Source organism: Carcharodon carcharias, chromosome 15 (assembly GCF_017639515.1).
Source record: "Carcharodon carcharias isolate sCarCar2 chromosome 15, sCarCar2.pri, whole genome shotgun sequence".
Classification (NCBI taxonomy): Eukaryota; Metazoa; Chordata; class Chondrichthyes; order Lamniformes; family Lamnidae; genus Carcharodon; species Carcharodon carcharias.
Window position 1 is genome coordinate 127,995,213 of NC_054481.1, and position 24,468 is coordinate 128,019,680.

General features: G+C 42.7%; 1 protein-coding gene across 1 annotated transcript; it reads right to left on the reverse strand.

Moving 5' to 3' along the window:
• Positions 1-3,080: 3,080 nt before the first annotated feature.
• On the reverse strand, positions 3,081-24,136 carry dffa (DNA fragmentation factor, alpha polypeptide). The gene is made up of 6 exons (XM_041207393.1): positions 23,651-24,136; positions 19,883-20,050; positions 14,072-14,235; positions 12,187-12,352; positions 6,586-6,728; positions 3,081-5,698 (listed from the first exon to the last, which is right to left on the reverse strand). The coding sequence occupies exons 1-6, from the start codon at positions 23,751-23,753 to the stop codon at positions 5,531-5,533; spliced, it is 912 nt and encodes a 303-aa protein (XP_041063327.1). The 5' UTR covers positions 23,754-24,136; the 3' UTR covers positions 3,081-5,530.
• Positions 24,137-24,468: the final 332 nt, after the last annotated feature.

Below are 24,468 nucleotides of genomic sequence, written 5' to 3' on the forward strand. Positions count from 1 at the left end.
CCGTTCTAAAATAAATGGCTATTAAGATTGCTCACCTTTTTATCAATTAGGTTTAATTCAAAAGTAATTAAATGTTGTTGGTCTTTGAAATAGTGGTTAATGTAGCCTTGCGGATGCATTAAGTATTTATCAAGAATTTGTTGAGAGCAGCTTTTAACCTTAACAAACTTAAAAGGAATACAAAATCCTTAATTATGGATAATTACAATTTCCCCTCTGGCAAATTCTGCTTTTAACCCTTTAAGCTCTGGTGACTTTTGTGGTAAACTAGTCTGACAATAATGTAAAGGATTGTACCTAACCTTTAAATGAAAGTATACTCAATAATTTGAATGCAGTCACAATTCCTAATCCAAACTTCACGAATATTCTTTCTTCATCCATTAGCATGGATCCTAAAATTTTGGTCAGGTCCACACTTTTCATTATCTTTGATGACAATTGACCCTCTGATATTGGTAATTATTTCCTTTGGTCAGAATGATTTGCTTGAGAGTTTGTCTTCTTACCATTTTCTGTTTTATGAGTCTGATTATTACTATTACAGACAAATGAGGCTAATACAATCCAAAAAAAAATCAAGAAACAAGTGTTCTTGGGATAAGGAAGGATGCCGCATCATTTGGCTGCTGGAGAAAACAGAACAAGAATACAGGCAATTTTTACATTGAATTTACAGTGATTCAAGGTGTTGAAAATGAACTTGGGTTTAACAGCTCCCCATGTAATTCAATGGCAGTTCTCTATTTGATGCTAAGCTGGGAGGTCCCAGATTTGACCCAATCGGTTCTCAGTTAACTGACCTTGGTCAGGGTGACAGCAAGGACTCCACAATTAGCTCAAGTGTTCCTAGGTTAACAAAGAAAACTCAGCTGGATCTCCAGCTTCTGATCCCGATCCAATTTCCTTTGCTGGGAAGGTGAGTGGGGGACTTTGGATAAAGCCAGGATCAAGCTCAGTGAGGGATTCCCTCTCTGGACAAACAGCCTGCCAACATTAACCCAGCTCACAGATGAAGAATGGCTGTTTGGATGAGGTAAGGGGACAGTATCAATGGAACCATGCTCCAGGCTAAACCATGGCCTTCAAAGTTGAGGAGTGTAAAGGAAAATAGACTGTGGCAGGCAGTTAATTTTTAGGTCCAGAGACATTGGAAGTTACCCCACTCAACTTCACTCTTGGACAAGTAAGGCAGCAAAGTTACCCTCCATCTTTGCTTTTTATACTCTCTATGGACATCAGTACTGCTTATTCTGGGACAGTCTAAACTGTTAATGCCCCAGCTGAAGTCCACAATTTTCTCTGGATATCAATGACATTTTGCTCTTTCTTTCTGTTGCCAAGTGATCAGTAAATATTTTATTTAGGGTTGTTGCAATTACAGCTTTTAAAAGCACTTCTTTCTTTTCTCTTGTAATTGTCACGTAGCACTTCCTGTGAGTGGATCTTTTACCTAAGATCTAGAAGAGATCTTGCTTGTTCTTGGGTCTCAGTTTTAGTGTACCAGGTGATCTGGGTTTCACTGTGCCAGCTGCAGCACCCACCAAATTACAGGTTCACGATCATTCGGTACTTTTGGCTCTCTGTTACTCCAAGTCAGTTGCTGGCCTATAGAATAATACAGCAAATAAGAAAACTTGACCAAGAATAAAGAGATGATCTGCTGAATTTTAAACGCCCTCTCTCAGTTTTTGTAATTGTTCCCCTTCCTTCTATATTCTGAAAACCATAATGCACAGTGAATTATAGGCCATTCTATTTGTGGTTCTTTCATGGGATGGGGGCATTGGTGGCAAAATCAGCATTTGTTGCCCATCCCTAATTGCCCTTGAACTGAGTGGCTCGCTCCCAGGCCATTTCTGAAGGCAGCTAAGAGTCAACCACATTTCAGTGGCTCTGGAGTCATGTGTAGGTCAGGCCAGGTGAGCAGATTGATGAACTCGATGGGTTTTTACAATTGATGATAACTGTCACAGTTACTGAAACTAGGCTTTATATTCCAGATTTATTAATAAATTTAGTTCCACCAGCTGCCATTTGCATCCATGTCCCTAGGACATTAGCCTGGGTCTCTGGATTACTAGTCCTGTGACATTACCACGATGCCAGTCCTCACTTTAAATGATTGGATTCACACCTGACATAGGGATCCAAAATAATCAACATTGGAAAATAGCAAAACCACAAGTGATAGTACATATTCCAACCACTCATATGGGATGGTGCATAGCAATTACTACTTTAGCAGTCTCACGAAGAAAGCTCATTAAAAAATAGGAACTAAAAACTAACAAAATGCTGGGATATATAATCAGAAAAGTGGAAAACAAACCTACCTGGTTCATATGGAGGCTAAACCACACAAAATACTGTATACAGTTCCAATACCCACGTCACAAAAAGAGATGCACATACAAGGAGAGGTTGCAGAGAATTTAAAAGAAAATTTGTACTGGGATGTGAGTGTCGCTGTCATTCCTACTTGTCCTTGAGAAAGTAGCGGTGAGCTGGGCTGATTTGTCTTGAATGGCATCGAGCTCCTTGAACGCTCATCTGGGCAAATGGAGAGCATTCCATCACACTCGTGACTTGTACCTTGTCGATGGTAAGATATGCATTCCAGGCAGTGAGTTACTCATCACAGAATTCCCAGCCTCTGACCTGTGCTTCTCATATATGGCTGGTCCAGTTCAGTTTCTGGTCGATGGTAGTTCCCAGGATGTTGATGGTGGGGGTTTCAGCGATGGTAATGCCATTGAATGTCAAGGGGAGATGGTCAGATTCTCTCTTGCTGGAGATGGTAATTGCCTGGCACTTGTGTGGTACAAATGTCACATCATCCTAAGCCTGAATAACGTCCAGGCCTTGCTACATGTTGGCACAGACTGACTAATTATCCGAGGAGTCACAAACATTTTCAAGAACTGAGGAAGGGTTAAAAAACTCAACATCCACACTCTCAACTTCACAAGCATTTCACTGAAACACTGAGACATCTTGACTGGGATATGGATCCACATAAATACAAATTCATATTAAGATGACATTAGATCCACAGGTTTTCAAATGCAAAAAGGAAATTAAATTTAAAAAATTTATTTGAAGTACAAGCAGAAAAAAACAGCCATACAATGCTGTCAACTAGATATTAGGTATACCACTTTACCCTCAGATTTAATACAAATCACAATCAGATACACTTTTAGCTGCCTAAAGCACTTCAAAGAAATTATTCATTGTATGTGAAGCGCTTTGGGACATTTGAGAGAAGTGATAAGGCATGTTATAAATTCAAGGCTCGATTTCAGAATACAATCATTAGTCAGACACATTTACACAGCCACACGTGAAATGTTCTGTATTCACTCCGTGTCTCAATCTTGGCTTAGGATAGATCTTGAGGGATCACAAACACATCAATGATTGGTTGTAACATGTAATTTTGTCATATAGTCACAAGTCTAAAGAAAGGTGAAATGGGTACCAATTCAAATTGGATAGTTTGGGATTGCTAATAATGATAGGATTACCCTCTAGTTTTGGTCTACCATAGGGCTGATTCATTAAAATTGCACATGTTTTTCTCCCACTACAGTGGAGTGATCCCATTTTTCTTTATTCTTTCATGGGATGTGGGCATCGCTAGCAAGGTTTGCTGTCCATCCCCAATTTCTCTTGAACAAATGAGTGGCTTGCTAAGCCATTTCTGAGGCCAGTTAAGAGTCAACCACATTGCACATGGAGTGTGATGTGTGACGGATGGGTTCACAGGCTGATTAACCGTCTAACAGGAATTTGCCTTCCATGGCCAGCAACCAGCAAGGTGGTTAGTCCAATTTGGTCGGAATGTTTTATGCGATCCCACACCGCAAATGAACATGTCCACTCACGCCCACTGGAATATTTTTAAAATTTGCTCTGAAAGCTTCCAGTCAGACAAGGATCTCTTCAATAACTAATACATAAAGCAAATGGGCTTTATTCAATGTGCTGGGCACAATTCTTCCTCACACCAATCTGCTGAGAGGGAATACTTTAATTTTTCATGGATAGCTATTACATCCATTGGCATAAACAAGAAGCATTTATTGGTGTGCTATGCAGTGACAGGATTCAAGATATTCTAAACATAAGCATGCTGTTCTCCAAGTAGCAAGGTGTTTTCCAATGTTACAAATTACAGGGTCTTTGCAAAGTGAAAAAGGCTCACTGGGGCAGATGGCTTACTCTTCTTCCTATTAGTCGTGGGCTGTACGTTTTAATTCCACACCCTCAATATTATTGCTTCCTGTGTATCGTCTCTCTTTTTAAACACTTCAATTGATCCTGCATCTATGGCCTTCAAAAGTAGCATGTTCCACATTCTCACAGTCTATTGTGAGAAGCAATTTTTCTTGGATTATTTTACTGGTTTGGATCGTGAGGCAATTTGCTCTCGTACTGAATTTTGTTATCAGAGGAAATGTCATTCCCTCATTTACTGTCTATTTTCTCACTGGGCTGGATTTTGAGGCAAGTTGAGAAGCAGCAGCGCTCACTGCTGACCTTGAAGAGAGAGTTACCCATTGTGTTCTAGCAATCTCTGTGATGCAGACTTCCCCCTGTGTCACTTTAAATTTGGCACCAAGGGGATCTTCAGATGTCCTGCAACAGTGATGCAATTTAGCAAGGTAAGCAACCAATCACATTGAAATATTCTCACAGGCAGCAAAGCAGAAACTCCTAGCTTGTCATTTTTATTTTTTAAATTTTACAGATAACAAAATGATTAAGACACATTCAATGACAGAAGTTAAAAAAAAGCTGAAACAAAACTATCACAAAAAAAACTAAAATTTTTTTAAAAATGTGGAATTTTCATAATGGAGAAATTTGACATTCACATACTTGAAATTAGTCTTTCAGAGCAACTGAGTGTCTTTAGTGCTAATTATACAGCTATTACATTGTATGATAGCCACCTAAACACCATTTACAATCAAAATTTCCTTCCTCCCTTTTGAATTAATTGTGTTGTGGTTTGGTTCTTTCTGCCAACAGCACAGCCGAGATTAGGAACAAAGTACAATTACATGGTTGGGCTGCACTGACCGCCATTTCATCTTAACAGGTGTTTGAATGCAGTACAAATTGATGGGTTGATGTCCTTGTGTTGGTTAGAAACAGTTATAAGTAAAATCCAGACACACAGTTCACAATGGATGCTGATCCACATCTGGGCTGTAATTATTCTATGGTTTTGTAATTTGCTTAACACCAAATAGGTATTAGGTAGTGCTTAGAAGTCAGAATTAAAGGATATCGGTGAGACAGAATGAAGGAACTCAGCCTGCATCAGTTTTATGCTGTGATTGGTCTGACAGTACTTGATGCAAACAGTGAGTACAAGTATAAAATGTTTCTTTCCCCCTCACTCCACCCATGATAAAATTTGATTATTTTGTTTTTGTTGCAAAAACTGAATGCTGGGAGTTGAGATTTATCACTAAGTTGCAGAACCATGTTTGGCTGCAATTGGTGCCCCAGTGTATTACAGTTTTCTTCTCTTTGTTGAATGTTTTCTCAATTGTTCCAGGCTCTCCATTTTGGACAAGCGCTTCTTCAATTCCTTCCTACAGTCTTCCTGCAGATCCTTTACCTTCTCAATGGAACAATTTAAAGCAGACTGTAATTCCTTTTCACTCTCTTTGAGAACTTCCTGAATGCAAAAGGCGTACACAATGAGTCCAGCAATTAACAGCATTTACCATCTATATTTTAAAAAGTCCTAAACTCACTGGATTAACCAATAAAACTTACTGAAAAATTAAGATTTGGTTGGCAATAAGGATATTAAAGTTACTGACAGTTTTTTTTAAACTGGAGGGCTTTGTTCTTTATGGAAGGGAGGCAAAAGTTAAATTACCACTCTATGACCGAAGTAAACATGGTGACAATTCTGAGTTCCTTAGTCCAGACATCGCCAAGCCTCAGACTTACACTCAATCCCTCCTCATCTTGAAGGAAGTAGGGCAGCGTAATTAGGGAATTATAAGGCTGAATTTTAAGGCCTCTCCCACCAGCAGGATTTTTTAGTCCTGCCGAATTCGATGGACTTTTTAAAACAGCTTGCTGTGTTTTACAGCCTTGCCCCGACCTCAACAGGGCTATAAAATTCCACCCACAGAATCTTAAAACACAGGTCATTCTGCCCTTCGTGCCTGTGCTGACTCTTTGAAAGAGCTATTCATTTTAGCCCCACAGTCCAGCTTTCCCCAACATCCTGCAAAAAATAAAAGGAAATGAGCAAGGAAAGTGACAAAGGAAAAGTTGCCCACCGGCATTGCTGAAGGATAATAAACAGGTTTTGATTAATGAGATAATTCAAGAACTGATTGCAACTGAAATCAGCATCATGCCATTTCCAGTCTCTGGATTCGAATTCAGTTAATACCAAAGAGGCAAATGTCACCTGCCAAAGATAAATCCACTGTCTTGAATGAAACTTGGGACAAATAAATGTAATTTCTGTGGACTTAGCATAGGGAAAGTGAAAAAGGTAAAACCCAACTTCTAGCAATATGCTAGCAAGTGAAGTTATCATACCTGAAGCTCCACATTTGACAAGCTGAGCTCTGGACTGGGTTTCTGTCTGAGAACACCAACTATGCGTTTGTTCAGCCGGGAGGTTTCCATGGTTAACGGATCTGAACCATCCACTTGATCAGTTTCTTTAGCAGGTTTGGAATCTAGGAATAAAAATAAAAACAAAAAAACTGCGGATGCTGGAAATCCAAACCAAAAACAAAAACAGAATTACCTGGAAAAACTCAGCAGGTCTGGCAGCATCGGCGGAGAAGAAAAGAGTTGACATTTCGAGTCCTCATGACCCTTCGACAGAACTTGAGTTCGAGTCCAAGAAAGAGTTGAAATATAAGCTGGTTTAAGGTGTGTGTGTGGGGGGGCGGAGAGATAGAGAGACAGAGAGAGGTGGAGGGGGGGGGTGTGGTTGTAGGGACAAACAAGCAGTAATAGAAACAGATCATCAAAAGATGTCAACAACAATAGTACAAAAGAACACATAGGTGTTAAAGTTAAAGAGTTGGTGATATTATCTAAATGAATGTGCTAATTAAGAATGGATGGTAGGGCACTCAAGGTATAGCTCTAGTGGGGGTGTTTTTTTTTAAATAATGGAAATAGGTGGGAAAAGGAAAATCTTTATAATTTATTGGAAAAAAAAGGAAGGGGGAAACAGAAAGGGGGTGGGGATGGGGGAGGGAGCTCACGACCTAAAGTTGTTGAATTCAATATTCAGTCCGGAAGGCTGTAAAGTGCCTAATCGGAAGATGAGGTGTTGTTCCTCCAGTTTGCGTTGGGCTTCACTGGAACAATGCAGCAAGCCAAGGACAGACATGTGGGCAAGAGAGCAGGGTGGAGTGTTAAAATGGCAAGCGACAGGGAGGTTTGGGTCATTCTTGCGGACAAACCGCAGGTGTTCTGCAAAGTGGTTGCCCAGTTTACGTTTGGTCTCTCCAATGTAGAGGAGACCACATTGGGGGCAACGAATGCAGTAGACTAAGTTGGGGGAAATGCAAGTGAAATGCTGCTTCACTTGAAAGGAGCGTTTGGGTCCTTGGACAGTGAGGAGAGAGGAAGTGAAGGGGCAGGTGTTGCATCTTTTGCGTGGGCATGGGGTGGTGCCATAGGAGGGGGTTGAGGAGTAGGGGGTGATGGAGGAGTGGACCAGGGTGTCCCGGAGGGAGCGATCCCTACGGAATGCCGATGGGGGGGTGAAGGGAAGATGTGTTTGGTGGTGGCATCATGCTAGAGTTGGCGGAAATGGCGGAGGATGATCCTTTGAATGCGGAGGCTGGTGGGGTGATAAGTGAAGACAAGGGGGACCCTATCATGTTTCTGGGAGGGAGGAGAAGGCGTGAGGGCGGATGCGCAGGAGATGGGCCGGACACGGTTGAGGGCCCTGTCAACGACCGTGGGTGGAAAACCTCAGTTAAGGAAGAAGGAGGACATGTCAGAGGAACTGTTTTTGAAGGTAGCATCATCGGAACAGATGCGATGGAGGCGAAGGAACTGAGAGAATGGGATGGAGTCCTTACAGGAAGTGGGGTAAGAGGAGCTGTAGTCGAGATAGCTGTGGGAGTCGGTGGGTTTGTAATGGATATTGGTGGACAGTCTATCACCAGAGATTGAGACAGAGAGGTCAAGGAAGGGAAGGGAAGTGTCAGAGATGGACCACGTGAAAATGATGGAGGGGTGGAGATTGGAAGCAAAATTAATAAATTTTTCCAAGTCCCGACGAGAGCATGAAGCGGCACCGAAGTAATCATCGATGTACCGGAGAAAGAGTTGTGGAAGGGGGCTGGAGTAGGACTGGAACAAGGAATGTTCCACATACCCCATAAAGAGACAGGCATAGCTGGGGCCCATGCGGGTACCCATAGCCACACCTTTTATTTGGAGGAGGTGAGAGGTGTTGAAGGAGAAATTGTTCAGCGTGAGAACAAGTTCAGCCAGACGGAGGAGAGTAGTGGTGGATGGGGATTGTTCGGGCCTCTGTTCGAGGAAGAAGCTAAGGGCCCTCAGACCATCCTGGTGGGGGATAGAGGTGTAGAGGGGTGAACTCTTCTTCCGCCGTCTTCGTCTCCGGGCTCACTTCTTTGGGCAGGAGTCCTCTCCCAGTTCAATGGATCCTTTTACCCATCTCCAATATTCTCCCTCCATCTGGACCCCTCCCTCTGGATTCTTACCTTCTCTCGATCTTTTCATTGAGAACTGTCGGCGCGACATTAGTCGTCTCAATTTCTCTGCTCCTCTCACCCATTCTAACATGTCTTTCTCTGAACTTACTGCACTCCATTCTCTCAGGTCCAACCCTGACATTGTCATCAAACCCGCTAACAAGGGTGGTGCTGTTGTTGTCTGGCGCACTGACCTCTACCTCGCAGAGGCTGAGCGTCAACTCGCAGACACTTCCTCCTACCTCTCCCTGGACCATGACCCCACCACTGAACATCAAGCCATTGTTTCCAGGACTGTCACTGACCTCATCTCCTCTGGGGATCTCCCTCCCACAGCTTCCAACTTGATAGTCGCCCAACCTCGGACGGCCTGCTTCTATCTCCTACCCAAAATCCACAAACAGAACTGCCCCGGTAGACCGATCGTCTCAGCTTGCTCCTGCCCCACAGAACTCATTTCTCGTTATCTTGACTCCCTTCTCTCTCCCCTTGTCCAGTCCCTTCCCACCTACATCCGTGATTCCTCTGACACCTTACGTCACATCAACAATTTCCAGTTCCCTGGCCCCAAACACTTCCTCTTCACCATGGACGTCCAATCCCTCTACACCTCCATCCCCCACCAGGATGGTCTGAGGGCCCTTAGCTTCTTCCTCGAACAGAGGCCCGAACAATCCCCATCCACCAATACTCTCCTCCGTCTGGCTGAACTTGTTCTCATGCTGAACAATTTCTCCTTCAACTCCTCTCACTTCCTCCAAATAAAAGGTGTGGCTATGGGTACCCGCATGGGCCCCAGCTTTGCCTGTCTTCTTTATGGGGTACGTGGAACATTCCTTGTTACAGTCCTACTCCGGCCCCCTTCCACAACTCTTTCTCCGGTACATCGATGATTACTTCGGTGCTGCTTCATGCTCTCGTCGGGACTTGGAAAAATTTATTAATTTTGCTTCCAATCTCCACCCCTCCATCATTTTCATGTGGTCCATCTCTGACACTTCCCTTCCTTGGCCTCTCTGTCTCAATCTCTGGTGATAGACTGTCCACCAATATCCATTACAAACCCACCGACTCCCACAGCTATCTCGACTACAGCTCCTCACACCCCGCTTCCTGTAAGGACTCCATCCCATTCTCTCAGTTCCTTCGCCTCCGTCGCATCTGTTCCGATGATGCTACCTTCAAAAACAGTTCCTCTGACATGTCCTCCTTCTTCCTTAACCGAGGTTTTCCACCCACGGTCGTTGACAGGGCCCTCAACCGTGTCCGGCCCATCTCCCGCGCATCCGCCCTCACGCCTTCTCCTCCCTCCCAGAAACATGATAGGGTCCCCCTTGTCCTCACTTATCACCCCACCAGCCTCCGCATTCAAAGGATCATCCTCCGCCATTTCCGCCAACTCCAGCATGATGCCACCACCAAACACATCTTCCCTTCACCCCCCCGTCGGCATTCCGTAGGGATCGCTCCCTCTGGGACACCCTGGTCCATTCCTCCATCACCCCCTACTCCTCAACCCCCTCCTATGGCACCACCCCATGCCCATGCAAAAGATGCAACACCTGCCCCTTCACTTCCTCTCTCCTCACTGTCCAAGGACCCAAACACTCCTTTCAAGTGAAGCAGCATTTCACTTGCATTTCCCCCAACTTAGTCTACTGCATTCGTTGCTCCCAATGTGGTCTCCTCTACATTGGAGAGACCAAACGTAAACTGGGCGACCGCTTTGCAGAACACCCGTGGTCTGTCCGCAAGAATGACCCAAACCTCCCTGTCGCTTGCCATTTTAACACTCCACCCTGCTCTCTTGCCCACATGTCTGTCCTTGGCTTGCTGCGTTGTTCCAGTGAAGCCCAACGCAAACTGGAGGAACAACACCTCATCTTCCGATTAGGCACTTTACAGCCTTCCGGACTGAATATTGAATTCAACAACTTTAGGTCGTGAGCTCCCTCCCCCATCCCCACCCCCTTTCTGTTTCCCCCTTCCTTTTTTTTCCAATAAATTATAAAGATTTTCCTTTTCCCACCTATTTCCATTATTTAAAAAAAAAAACACCCCCACTAGAGCTATACCTTGAGTGCCCTACCATCCATTCTTAATTAGCACATTCGTTTAGATAATATCACCAACTTTAACACCTATGTGTTCTTTTGTACTATTGTTGTTGACATCTTTTGATGATCTGCTTCTATCACTGCTTGTTTGTCCCTACAACCACACCCCCACCGCCCCCCCTCCCCTCCACCTCTCTCTCTCTCCGCCCCCCCACACACACACACCTTAAACCAGCTTATATTTCAACTCTTTCTTGGACTCGAACTCAAGTTCTGTCGAAGGGTCATGAGGACTTAAAACGTCAACTCTTTTCTTCTCCACCGATGCAGCCAGACCTGCTGAGTTTTTCCAGGTAATTCTGTTTTTGTTTTTGTTTTGGAATCTAGGAAAGTTGTAGGATCTATATTTTTGTAATTGTCTTGGGAACAAAAGGCTTTGAAGCCCATAAAAAGAAATAGTTTCTTCCTGTCAGCTGGCAACAATTGCCGAGCCACAATTCGGCCAATCCAGCACTGGTCTACAGTTCAACTGGGTCAGATTGAAAATGTACTAACTACTGTTTTCCTGCTGCCATTGTCAGTTTGTATTGACAAACATAGATACTTAAATTTCTCCTTCACAATACCTGCAGCTGAGAAAGAAGATGAATCTGTATCCTGGTATTAAACAGTGCAATGCTGAAATTAGCTGTTGGTTGATTGGGACTGTTTAACAGACAAATATCTACTTACCAAACCAGACAGCAGAAGACATTCTGTGAACCACAACTGTTTTATTTAATCACAACTGGTGCACATGCCAGTTTCCACTCTTCCCTTCTAGATCCTCTCCCTATCCAGAAGGGAAACCCACTTACTAGATGAAAAACCCAGCTCTGAAGTACAGGCTTCAATAAGCATCACCTATTCTCAATTCACTCTGTAGCTTGTCCTGGTTTACTCTTAAAGGGACCTGCATTTCTAATATTGTCAGGGGCCGGGGTGTCAAACCCCTTTCTTGACAGTATTCAGGTGCTGCTCAGGGTTTTCTCAGCTGCGCAAATGAAATTTAGAACTCATGTGCAGAAGACTCCCAAATACAAACCTGCATCCTCAATTCCCATAGGCTACAACACAGGTTAACACTAAATCGAATACTTTGATTATTATCTTTAGCCAGGTGTAGGCAAAGGACCTGCTCCAGCTCAGATAGCTGACTCATTGTGGATCCAACAAGTCTCTAGGCCAGGACTACATCAAATGGCAAACTATCTCCAAGCTAAAGAACATAATGCAAGGACCTGGGCATCTGTTGACTTTCACTTGGCTGCAAGAATATGTGGAGTCAGAAAAATTTATAAAATAAAATAACATAAGAATTTGCTATCTATTCACCACAACATCAGACTAACCATCGTTTTGAAAAGCATTCTGGTACAGCTTCAATAGTTCCTTTGCTTCCCGGTGCTCCTCTCTGCTATCAAGTGCACGCTGAAGGGAGTCCTGTATTGCTTCAGTTCTTATTAAACTTTCTTCCAGTTCTTTTGCCAGCTCAGTAGATGGTACATCTATTAGTGTCTGTCAAATAAAGATACATGGAAAACTATTGAATTTCTAATTGACTTACTTATCATTCAGGAGCACAGGCGAAAGTAATTTGATCACAAGCAAAAGTTCCACTGAGTATTTGCCTGTGTCTGCCCCATTTTTCAACAACTAATTCTAACAGAATCATCATTAAGTGTCATCAGCTGCCTGTTAGGGAAGGACAGAGGACATCACTACAAAATAAAGAAGTAGAGTTAGGTTTTCTTTTACCAGGAATTGTTTCTTTTCCAGTCGCTGGAATAGATTACTAGAACTTGTGGTGAATACAGATTTAATATAGGCCTTCACAAAGAGCTGGATGAGGTCCTGCAAGTAGATGACATGAAATACGGATGCTAAGGGGAGCCAGTGAATTGTGTTATCAATTACTGGAGTCCCCTGGAGATTGCTTGATTGCCTTCAGTGATTGCAAAGGAATTTTTCCAGATTTAAATAGTATTTAATTTTCTTCCCAGGAGATTGTGTATCTGAAGGTTGGCTGATAATGGAAACATGTGACACCAAGACATCTGAATGACACAGGTTAGAAGAACCAGTTGATTTTTTTTCCCTGTATTTTCTTGTATGTTCTTAGAAGATGTATGCTGGACTGAAGAAAAGACCATTTCATTGCCCCGCTAACCCACAGAATGCTGATTATGATCATACTGACTATTTTTGAGCCTCAATTTATTATAGTTAAGAAATGCACTTTAATAGCTGAACATATTTAAGTTTCCCGTTTCCTCTAATCACATATCAACATAGCCCAATACATATATATATAAATAAAACAACAAACCTGGCCAAATCCTGCACACTTGTCACTTCAACAACAGGCTATGCAGTTTTGCTGACTCAGTCCTTTTTCCATATTTTACACATGAACACTCACCCTCCGTGTTCACCATACATTTCCAGTCAGCAAGAATGTATCTGTATTTCAGACATTTCTGGCCACCTACTATGGGTAAAGGAGGGTTTAGGCATATAGAAATAAAATGGGTAGGGGCCCAAAGGCTTCCTGGTCTTAAAGTAGTTTATTCTCGTTTGTTCCTAGATGCTTAAGTGTCTTTGCTGGCACACACAATTAGTGAGGGAAGACCATTTCTCAGACTTGGAAAACTGAGGTAGGAAGATAACAGTTCAGAATGGCTGAGAGGATATTTCCTGACTGTTAATGTGCTTTCACCAGGGGATGCAGATTTATATCACTATTCTATCTTGCTTGGGTCAAATGAGCTATGGCATTCAGACAAGTGTGAAATATTGTTCCTTTTTGTATAATAAAAGCCTTGTAAAATTACAGGGAAAGAGATTTCCAAGTTACACCTTGTGGGTTTAGCCCCATGTTATATAGCTACAAATAACTCTCCTAATTGCTTGCCATATTCGATGTAATGGAGAATATCTATGATAGTCTAACATTAGGATTGGTAGGTTTCTAGGTACTGCTCTATTTTATTTTAATTAGAACAAAGCCATTTCCAAAATACTTCCACCCCAAAATATCAAGTCAATCTAATTAGCATCTAATCCTATATTTGGATCATTGAAAGCAGCTTCAAATATGGGACTCTGAGCACGCTTCAGCCAGTAAGACCTTAACCAATAGGAGTGTGACAGGCACGAAAGATGTCAGACAATAGGCTTTATTGAACTTTGTATTCTGTTGTAAATCTACCGAGCTATTTGCCCTTTCTCTGTTACCTGGAGGTCAGATTCAGACATAGTAATAATGTGGGCAAGGTTTTTTCGAAGTTGTTTGGCAAGAACTTTCCAGTTATTGGAAGACTCAGGATAATCCACACAGTCCACAGATCCAACGCCACCTACATCATCATCCATTTTTGTATCGGAGCTGATGCTGATTTCTGTGGGGAAAGAAGAGAGATTTTGGTGACATGAAGTTTGATAACTTCAATGTAATGGCCAAAATGAAATGCAGTACTAACATTCTGCTTGTAGTGGACAACCAAATTCTTGTTTTGCTGTAGAACAGGGGGAAGTTGCAATGACCACTTTCTATAGTTACTTTGGACTACCATGGTGTTGACCTGAGCTGTGCCAATGAGAAGGGGACAAGTAAAAGCAGACATCTGTAGTTTTTAAAATTAGTTCCTGGGTTGTGAGCATTGCTGGCAAAGCCAGTACTTATTGCCCATCTCTAATTGCCCTTGAGGTGGTGGGGATCTACATCACAGGTCATGTGATGTAGATAGTGTACACCCACAGTGCTGCTAGGATGGGAGTTCCAGGATTTTAACCCGGTGATAGGGAAGGAATGGTGATGTAGTTCCAAGTCAGGGTGATGTGTAGTTTGGAGGGGAACTTGCAGGTGGTGGTGTTCCCATGTATCTGCTGTCATTGTCCTTCTAGGCGGTAGAGATTCAGAATTTGAAGGTGCTGTTGAAAGAGCGTTGGTGAGTTGTTGCAGTGTATCTTGTAGATGGTACACACTTGTGCCACTGTGTGCTAGTGGTGGGAGGGTGAATGCTTAAGGTGATGGATGGGGTGCCGATCAAGCGGGCTGCTTTATCTTGGATGGTGTTAAGCTTCCTGAGTGTTGCTGGAGCTGCACTCATCCAGGCAATTGGAGAGTATTCCATCACACTCCTGACTTGTGCCCTGTAGTTGGTGGACATGATTTGAGGAGGCAGGAGGAGAGCTAGTTAGTTGTAGAATTCCCGTCCTCTGACCCGCTCTTCTCGTCACAGTATTTCTATGGCTGGTCCAGTGAAGTTTCTGGTCAATGGTAACCAACCTGGAAGTTGATATTGGGAGACTCAGAAGGTAATCCCATTGAATGTCAAGGTGAGGTGGTTAGATTCTCTCTTGGTGGAGTTGGTCATTGCCTGTCACTTGTGTGGTGCAAAGTCTGAATGTTGTCCTGATTTTGCTGAATATGGATATGGACTGCCTCAGTATCTGAGAATTTTCAAAGGGTACTGAACAATGTATAATCATAAACAAAAACCCTATTTCTGAATGTATGATGGAGGAATGGTTACTTGATGAAGCAGCTGAAGATGGTTGGGCCAAGAACACATCTGAAGAACTCCTGCAGTAGTATCCAGGGACTGAGATGATTAGCCTCCAATAGTCAGAACTATCTTTCTTTGTGCTAGTATGACTCCAACCGGTGGAGAGCTTTCCCCTGATTCACACGGACTTCAATTCTGCTAGGGCTGCTTGTTGCCACACATGTTCAACTGCTGTCCTGATGTCAAGGGCAGTCATTCTCACCTCACCTCTGGAACTCAGATCTTTGTCCATATTTTGACCAAGGCTGTAATGAGGTCTAGAACCGAGTGGCCCTGGCATGACCCAAACTTGAGCACTCGTGAGCAAGTTGTTGCTTGGTAAGTGCTGCTTCATAGCACTGTTGACAACACCTTCCATCACTTTGCTGATGTTTGAGAATTGTTTGAAGGGGCTGCAGTTGGCCAGATTATATTTATTCTGCTTTCTTCTGGACAGGACATAGATGCCAGTGTTATAGATGGACTGGAACAGCTTGGCTAAGGGCGTGGCTAATTCTGGGACACAAGTCTTCAGTACTACAGCCAGAATTTTGTAAGGGCCCTTGGCTTTTGCTGTATCCAGTGCCTTCAGCTGTTTCTTGATATCACATGGAGTGAATTGAATTGGCTCAAGATTGGCATCTCAAGAGGAGGCCAAGATGGACCATCCATTTGGCACTTCTGGCTGAAGTTGGCTGCAAAGATTTCAGTCTTTTCTTTTCCACCATAATTGAAGATTGGGGTGTCTTTGGGGCCTCCTTCTCTGGTAACTTGTTTAACTGTCCACCACCATTCACAACTGGATGTGGCAGGACTGCAGAGCATTGATCTGATCCATTGGTTGTGGGATTGGTTAGCTCTGTCTTTCACATGCTGCCTCTGATTTTTAGCATGTATGTAATCCTGCGTTGTAGCATCGCCACATTGGCACCTAATTTTTAGGTAAGCCAGCATTTATTGCCCATCTCTAATTGCCCTTAAGAAGGTGATGGCAAGCCGCCTTCTCGAACGACTGCAGTCTGTGTGCTGTAGGAACCCATAGTGCTGTTAGGAAGGGAGTTCCAGGATTTTGAGCCAGTGACAGTGAAGGAATGGCAACATAGTTCCAAGTCAGGATGATGTGTGACTTGCAGGTGATGGTGTTCCCACACACCTGCCGCCCTTGTCCTTCTAGGTGGTAGAGGTCGTGGGTTTGGAAGGCGTTGTCGAAGTTGGTGAGTTGTTGCAGTGCACCTTCTAGATGATATTGCTGCCACCATCTGTCAGTGGTGGAGGGATGAATGTTGAAGGTGGTAGATGGGGTGCCAATAAAGTGGGCTGCTTTATTGTGTCGAGCTTCTTGAGGGCTGTTGGAGCTGCACTCAACCAGGTAAGCGGAGAGTATTTCATCACACTCCTGACTTGTGCCTTGTAGATGTTGAACAAGCTTTGGGGAGTCAGGAGGTAAGTTATTCTCTGCAGAATTCCCAACTTCTGACCTGCTCAGGTGGCCACAATATTCCTGTGGCTAGTCCAATTCAGTTTCTGATCAATGGTAGCCTCCAGGATGTTGATAGTGAGGGATTCAGTGATGGTAACGCCATTGAATGTCAAGAAGAGATGGCTAGATTCTCCCTTATTGGAGATGCTCACTACCTGGCACTTGGGTGGCACAAATGTTACTTGCCACTTATTAGTCAAAGGCTGAATATTGTTCAGGTCTTGCTGCATATGGACACAGACGATTTCAGTGTCTGAGGAGTCGTGAATGGTGCTGAACATTGTGCAATCATCAGTGAACACCCCACTTCTGACCTAATGGTGGAAGGAAGGTCATTGATGAAGCAGCTGAAGATGATTGGGCTGATGACACTACCCTGAGAAACGCCTGTAGTAATGTACTGGGACTGAGATGATTGACCTCCAAAAACCATAGCCATCTTCCTTTGTGCTAGGTATGGCTCCAACCAGTGGTGAGTTTTCACCCTGATTCCCATTGACTCCAGTTTTGCTAGGGATCCTTGTTGACACACTCGGTCAAATGCTGCCTTGACGTCAAGGGCAGTCACTCTCACTTCGCCTCGGGAGTTCAGCTCTTTTGTCCGTGCTTGGATCAAGGCTATAATGAGGTCAGGAGCTGAATGGCTCTGGCAGAACCCAAACTGAACAAATGAGCTGGTTATATGTACAAAAAAAAAACTGTGGAATGGGGAGGTGGAGGTGTCATTTTGCAAGGCTAATGGCAAAAATCGTCCAGTAACATGTGGGGATTCACAACTTACAGGATTTCTCTTTCCTGAGAGAAAGAAAAATCACCTAAAAGGGTTAAATTATAAAGGGAAGCAAGAACAGAGAAGTAATAAGAACAAGCCTGGACACGTGAAATGACCTGAGATCAAAGGTTAGGCAAAGAGTAAATAAAAAGGATACATGACACAATAAACACAAACAGATGTTGTCTCATGGAATGAATAGTACATTGTTAGAAGAGATAAGGGATGATCAAGAAGCTGTATGGATAAGCAAAATCACTTAGCTAACATGGATATAATTATAAGAGAATAAAGAAGGGCAAGTTAATAAGATCACAGTGTAAATATGCTGGAGTCATGAAATTGTACTGTATAAATACTGCTTGTTGAACACTGTATCTTCGAGCAGATCTGTCATGATCTCCTCCCAATGGCCATTGTACGATTCAGCGCTTAATAAATTGTACTCTTTCCTGAAGTAACTTGCATTTGCTGTATTTATTCTTTGAGAGTAAACTTGGTGCCGTGATTTGAATGACTACGCCACTCTAAGGGAAGTCGCTTCGAAGATGAGGTTGCAGGGACTGCAGCCAAAGCAAAAGTCTTGAGGGGGCTCCCTGAGGAGGGGCAACGTCAGACTTCAAAGAAGGAAATCAGGATACTCGAGTAGGAGAGCTCTGCGCGAAGGATTGCGGTGTATGTACACATAGCTATTTGGATAATGTAAGACTAGTCAAAGATTAGGCAAGATTGAAATAGGAGGGACTGCAACATCAGCTACTCCAGTGCTGCCCAAGGGAATGCCGACTTATTACATGTACCAAAATTATGGTAAAAATACTTCCAAATTTTTGAAAAAATGGAATTGGATAACTAGAGATGATCCCAAGAAGCAATTCCCAATGGAAGGCACTTGGGATATGGATAAATTAGTACCTTTAAGAAAAGCACTGGAGGGTGGAGGCAGTAAAGTTAAACAAGACCAGTGGGACGCTTATTATGATTGGTACCAAGAAGCCAGTAAAAGACAGGCAGACTCCAGAGTTAGAGGACTCCAAGACTCGCATAATAAGCTCCTGAAAGAAGTAAAAACCTTGTAAGAAGCTAATAAAGTAACCGTGCAGAGGTGCCTTCAGCACCTTTGTATCCCCACATACCGTTAAAACCTAAGGAAGACGATAATTCCTCCACAAAATCAGACATGGTGGATTGGATGGCCAATGTATTCCCACCTATCATCAAGAGGAGGAGGGAGTGGCCAGTTCATCCAGTCCAGCTGGTTCTGAGCCAAGCAATAATCAGGCTGTATTGCTAATGTCTAAAATCGGTAATGATGGTTCTTGCAGGGATAATAAGATCCACTATAATGATGATACTCACAAACCAGTACTGGTGTACTGTGGGAAAGGAAATGTTAACATTAAGTATTTAGAATCAGGAAAATATATAGAAATGAGTGAGGTTCTTTGGCTCTCAGTACAAGTTAAGGCCTGTAAGATTAATATAGCTATGTTTACTAATAATGCAGGAATGTTGTGTGATGAAGAAAGGCCAGGAGACAAAGGAGAAAAATCACCTAAGGGTTAAATTATAAAGGGAAGCAAGAACAGAAAAATAAGAACAAGCCTGGACATGTGAAATGACCTGAGATCAAAGATTAGGCAAAGAGTAGATAAAAAGGATACGTGACACAATAAACACAAACAGATGTTGTCTCATGGAATGAATTACATTGTTAGAAGAGATAAGGGATGATCAAGAAGCTGTATGGGTAAGCAAAATCAATTAGCTAACATAGATATAATTAAAAGAGAATAAAGAAGGGCAAGTTAATAAGATCACTCAAGTTAATAAGATCACTGTGTAAATATGCTGGAGTCACGTAATTGTACTGTATAAATACTGCTTGTTGAACACTAACTTCGAGCAGATCTGTCGTGATCTTCTCCCAATGGCCATTGTACAGTTCAGCGCTTAATAAATTGTACTCTTTCCTGAAGTAACCTGCATTTGCTGTATTTATTCTTTGACACCTGCTACAATTTGCTGGATGATTTACACATTAACAGTGTGCACATTAAACTCCACGTTATTCTGCAGAAGATTCTGGCCTTAAATCTTTCAAATCCATGCATCAGATAATGAAATAAAAACATTTCACTGAATGCTTTGGAAAGGAAAAATGCAGAACCATCTAATTGAAGGTCCTTTCAGAATCCTTTGCAATGCTCCTTGTCCATGATTTATATTAGCAATCAGCAACTTACCTTCATCAACAGGAGTCCACTTTTGACTGGCGTTAAGGATCATGAATGTTGTGTTTGCTGGCAGGCACATAAAATAGTCTTCATCCTCAACAATTGTTCCATCATCTTCAAGCACAATTGTATATGCTTGCTGTGCATCAAATTTGTCCAGACCTAGTTTTTCTTTCCCTAAACATAATAAAACCCATAAACATAAATTAGAGGATACTTAAGTTTTCAGGAGGCTTACAAACTAAAAATATACTTAAGGTGTTGCAGAGTCTTAAGTTTCCAGCCATGAAAGCAATTCTTACATTCTGTTGCCAACAACTGCGTCATGACACTCCTTATCCTGAAAATAACCAAACTTTTAAGCCATGTCTTTAATATTCTCAACATTTCCTGCATTTTAACTTTTCAGCATAAACCTACAGTATTGGTTATTTTAAAAATTAAATAATCAAGCAATGCCACATGCTGCATGAGAAAAGGACCTGCAATTATTCTTCATAAACAAATTCTAGTCTTATCCACATAATCAGATCATTCCCAACTGAGGGAAAATAGAGAGTAATCACTATAGGTAACTCTTACATGCCTCTTTGCGCCTACATTGAGAGATCAACCATTGTTCATGTTATTTACATTTAAAATGACATTTCAAGTTAAAAGGACTGTTAACCACAGAAAACAAATTTTGCATTTAATTCTAAATGTTGGACAACTTAGCTGTTTGTCAGGTTAACAGAGGTGTTCCATTCTCAAGCATGACAAACAACTCCACTCTTTATTTTGTACACTTACATGGTTTTCATGGAGGACAGACAGCTACACAAATCAGGATATAATTGCTCAGGATACAATGGGCTGAATGGCCTAATTTCTGCTCCTATGTCTTATGGTCTTACTTCTAAAGGCTACTGCCATTTGAAACCAGCCACCAACATGTATATAATCACTTCTTTTTTTACATCCTTTTTCCCACACTGGGTCTGCCCTTCATTTGGTAGTTTTTATTCAGTACGGCTGTTTGAGTAGACATCCAAGTATTTTAAAAATTGTGCTCAGAGTTTCTACCTCTATCACCCTTTCAGGCAAGGCGCTCGTGTGATGGCCAAAACTACGAGCAGTACTTAAGCTGTGATTATGATCTCCTTAAGAAAGGAGATTTGAATTCCCAGTGACTGACCCCAATGATCACAAGTTTTCACGTTTTGAGACTGTTACAGCAAGAAACAAAGTTAAAATCAACATGGACTAAACATTACCTAATAGGCAACTAATACATTAAGCTACAGAAAGGATATCCCCTATTAACTATCTAGCCTGATTGAAAACCACACGATGCATGTACATGTTACACTGCACTCTGCAGAACTGTAGTGCTTATAGGAACCAGTCCAAAGTTACTCAGCTTCCAACAGACTTGCTTCTCCTCATTTCAGAAGTGTAATGTCCAGTGCCCGTTGAAAGTAACTTCTCTCTGCCTTCTGAGATTCCCTGAACTGACTTCCAGTAGCAAGGCCCACTCCTTCACACCTTCTCCTGGCCATGCCAGGGCAAATCTCCCAATCTCCTTAAATCAGCACAATTCCTGTCTCTTCAACCAGAGATTGAACTCCCACCAGCATCCTGCCTTGTGACTAACAGAAGGCAGTCTTTTTCCTTTGCTGTTCACAGCAGTCGTTGTCCCCCTATCTCTCTCTCACTCTGTCTTGGGTCTCTGGGTCAGTAAGTCTGGCAGCAGTAAGGCCAGCTGTCTTTCCCTTTGTCATCAGGAGTTAAAAATTTACACCTTGCTTTCAATAGAGCTTGACCTGGCCCCTGTCCCCATGGCAACCAAGTCACATGGGGTTATCACCAGGCAGAACTAATAGGAGCTCAACGTGCCCCTCTCCACTACTCCATTTTACCTTGCGTTGACTGTTTAAACGTAGCCATCTTATAAAGCCTCACATTTGTAACACTCTAGCCTAACTTGTGTTGTATAAACTTCTAGCATAACTTCTCTGCTCTTCTATGCCTTGGTTAACTAGGAAAACATATCATATCCATTAACTGCCTTATCGGCCTGTCCTTCTACCTTTAAGGATCTGTGGACGTGCACTCCAAGGTCCCTCTGTTCCTCCACACTTTGCCCATTTTACTGTGTATTCCCTAGCTTTGTTGCACCTCCCAAAATGCATTACCTCACACTTCTCTGGATTGAATTCCATTTTCCACTTTCCTGCCCAATTGACCCACCTATAACTTCCTGCAGTCTAAAGCTTTTCTCCTCACTGTCAACTATACAGCCAATATTTGAATCATTTGCAAACTTCCTACATCATACTTCCTACATTAATATAAATTATCAAAAGCAAGAGACCAAGTACTGAGCCCTGTGGAACCCCACTGCTAACAATCTTCCAGTCACAAAAATACCTGTCAACCATTACCCTTTGCTTCCTGCCACAAAGCCAACTTTGGATTCAATTTGCTACTCTCCCTTGGATTCCAAGGACATTTCTTTCTTGATCTGCCTGGCATGTGGGACTTCGTCAAAAGCTTTGCTTAAATCAACGTAGGCCACATTCATCACACTGCCCTCATCAACACAATGTGTCACCTCCTCAAAGACTTGAATCGCCCCTCAGAATTGTTTACAACAATTTACTCTTAATTGAAGTTCAGCTAACCAGCCTATAATTACTCAGGTTATCTCTACTTCCCTTTTTAAAACAGTACAATTTTGACAGTCCTCCAATCCTCTGGCACCACTCCTGTAGTCAGGGACGTTTGAAAAATTAGAATTAGAGCATTCGCAATTTCCTCCCTTTGATACATCCTCTTTCAAAGATGCCAAACTTTTTAATACTTCTTCTCTTTCAAAAAGTCTGTCCCATCCAAAATTTCACATTCCTTCTCCCTAACTATGATGCCTTCATTGGTCCCCCTCTTTTGTGAAGGTTGCTGCAAAGTATTCATCAAGATGAGATACAGTTCCTCAAGGTTACACTGAGCTTCACTGGAACTATATTTACATGTTGCTTCACTGGTCAAGAGGGGTAGTTTCCACATTCCTGTTACATTACAATGATAGAATGGTTAGTGTTAAAGAGGCAAGTTCTGAAAGCATCACCCCGTTGTCACAACCCTTTAAAACCAATCCAAATTTGCTTTGAGTGGCTGCATGTAAATAATGCTTTTATTAAAAATTGTTTTGATATTTATACATCCAGTATTATCAGATTAAAAGTCAACGAGTTACAAACTAAGGCACAAAGCTTCTTTAAACTGAATCAGCTCCATCTATTGGGAGTAGCCGAGGGCTGAGCTGTGCAATAATTCACTCAAATGATCAGAGAGCAGAGTAAAGATAGCTGTAAGTTTAAATCACTAGCCTCGACCTGTAACACCACACATCTCATTTTTTTATTTTTGGAAAGTTTTCTGACTAAAAATAAACCCCCTATCTGATAAAAGGTGAATCATTCATTTGTTTCGCTCTCCACAGTTGCGGGCAGACAAGCTGAGAATTTCCAGCATTTCTCTTTTTAACCTCAAAAGAGTTGAAAACTCTTCAGCCACTGTGCAGAAAGAGGGAGATGGGATGCAATGGTTTGTGGCTGCTCTGTCGCATGTCCCGTTCTTCCCACCTCTGCATAAAGGGCCCAGGGGGCGGGATGGGAACCAGAACTTCAGACGGCGGGGCTATTTTTAGCTCAGCCCATCTCAAAAATCTAGCCCAGTGTGTGTGTAATGAGGTTTTTACAGATTGGTAACCAGCATTTCTGACTCTGTAGTTACCTTTGGCGATCAGATCTTCCAAAGACGTTGCGACAACACCAAACGTCCGAAGGCGGCTGGAGCCGCAGATTTTGCACGGAAATTTTCTGCTTTGCGGATCCATCGTGCATGGACTTGGCTGAACTTCCACTGCCCTCAACACAGGGAAGGGGGAACGGGAAGGAAGTTTTGGTGGGGGGCGGTGGTGGTGGTGGTGGTTAGAGGGGTGGGGGGGAATCAAGGCTGGATGAGGGCGGTGGGTTTTATGGCTGCTAATGAAGATGAGGCAGATCCCATATCCCCTACTGGAAGCTGAGCAGGGGAGTCGTCGCCATCGTCCTGACGCCAATAGTTATGCCCTCCATCGACATCACAAAAGACAGGTGCTCGCCTTGCTGTTGGTGGGATCTTGCTGTGCGCGGACGGACTGCCACGTTTCCTACAACGGCTAAAAAAAAAGCCTTCAAAGCTCCTTCATTGGCTGTGAAGCTGGGGCCTCTAGTTTGGGGGGGGGGGGGGGGTGGGGTGGTCAAAGGTGCTATAAAAACGCAACTCCTTCCTTTTATTTTCACGCTCACGCCGCCTTCTTGTTGTGGCGGCGGTTGACGCGCATGCGCTCCACTGGCGGCAAAATATTTCCGTCTGAATTAGCACGAGAATATTAATTATAGTCAAAGCCGCAAGACTGCCAGTGACTTCAAACATTTAAATTATTTCATTATTAACAAAAATAAAGCGGCAGCGTTAACTCTATAATTACTCACCTCAAAGAAACTACAGCTCCCAGCATGCTCCAGTAAACATTCTTCTGTCAATGCTGTTTATTTTCAGAATCTAAC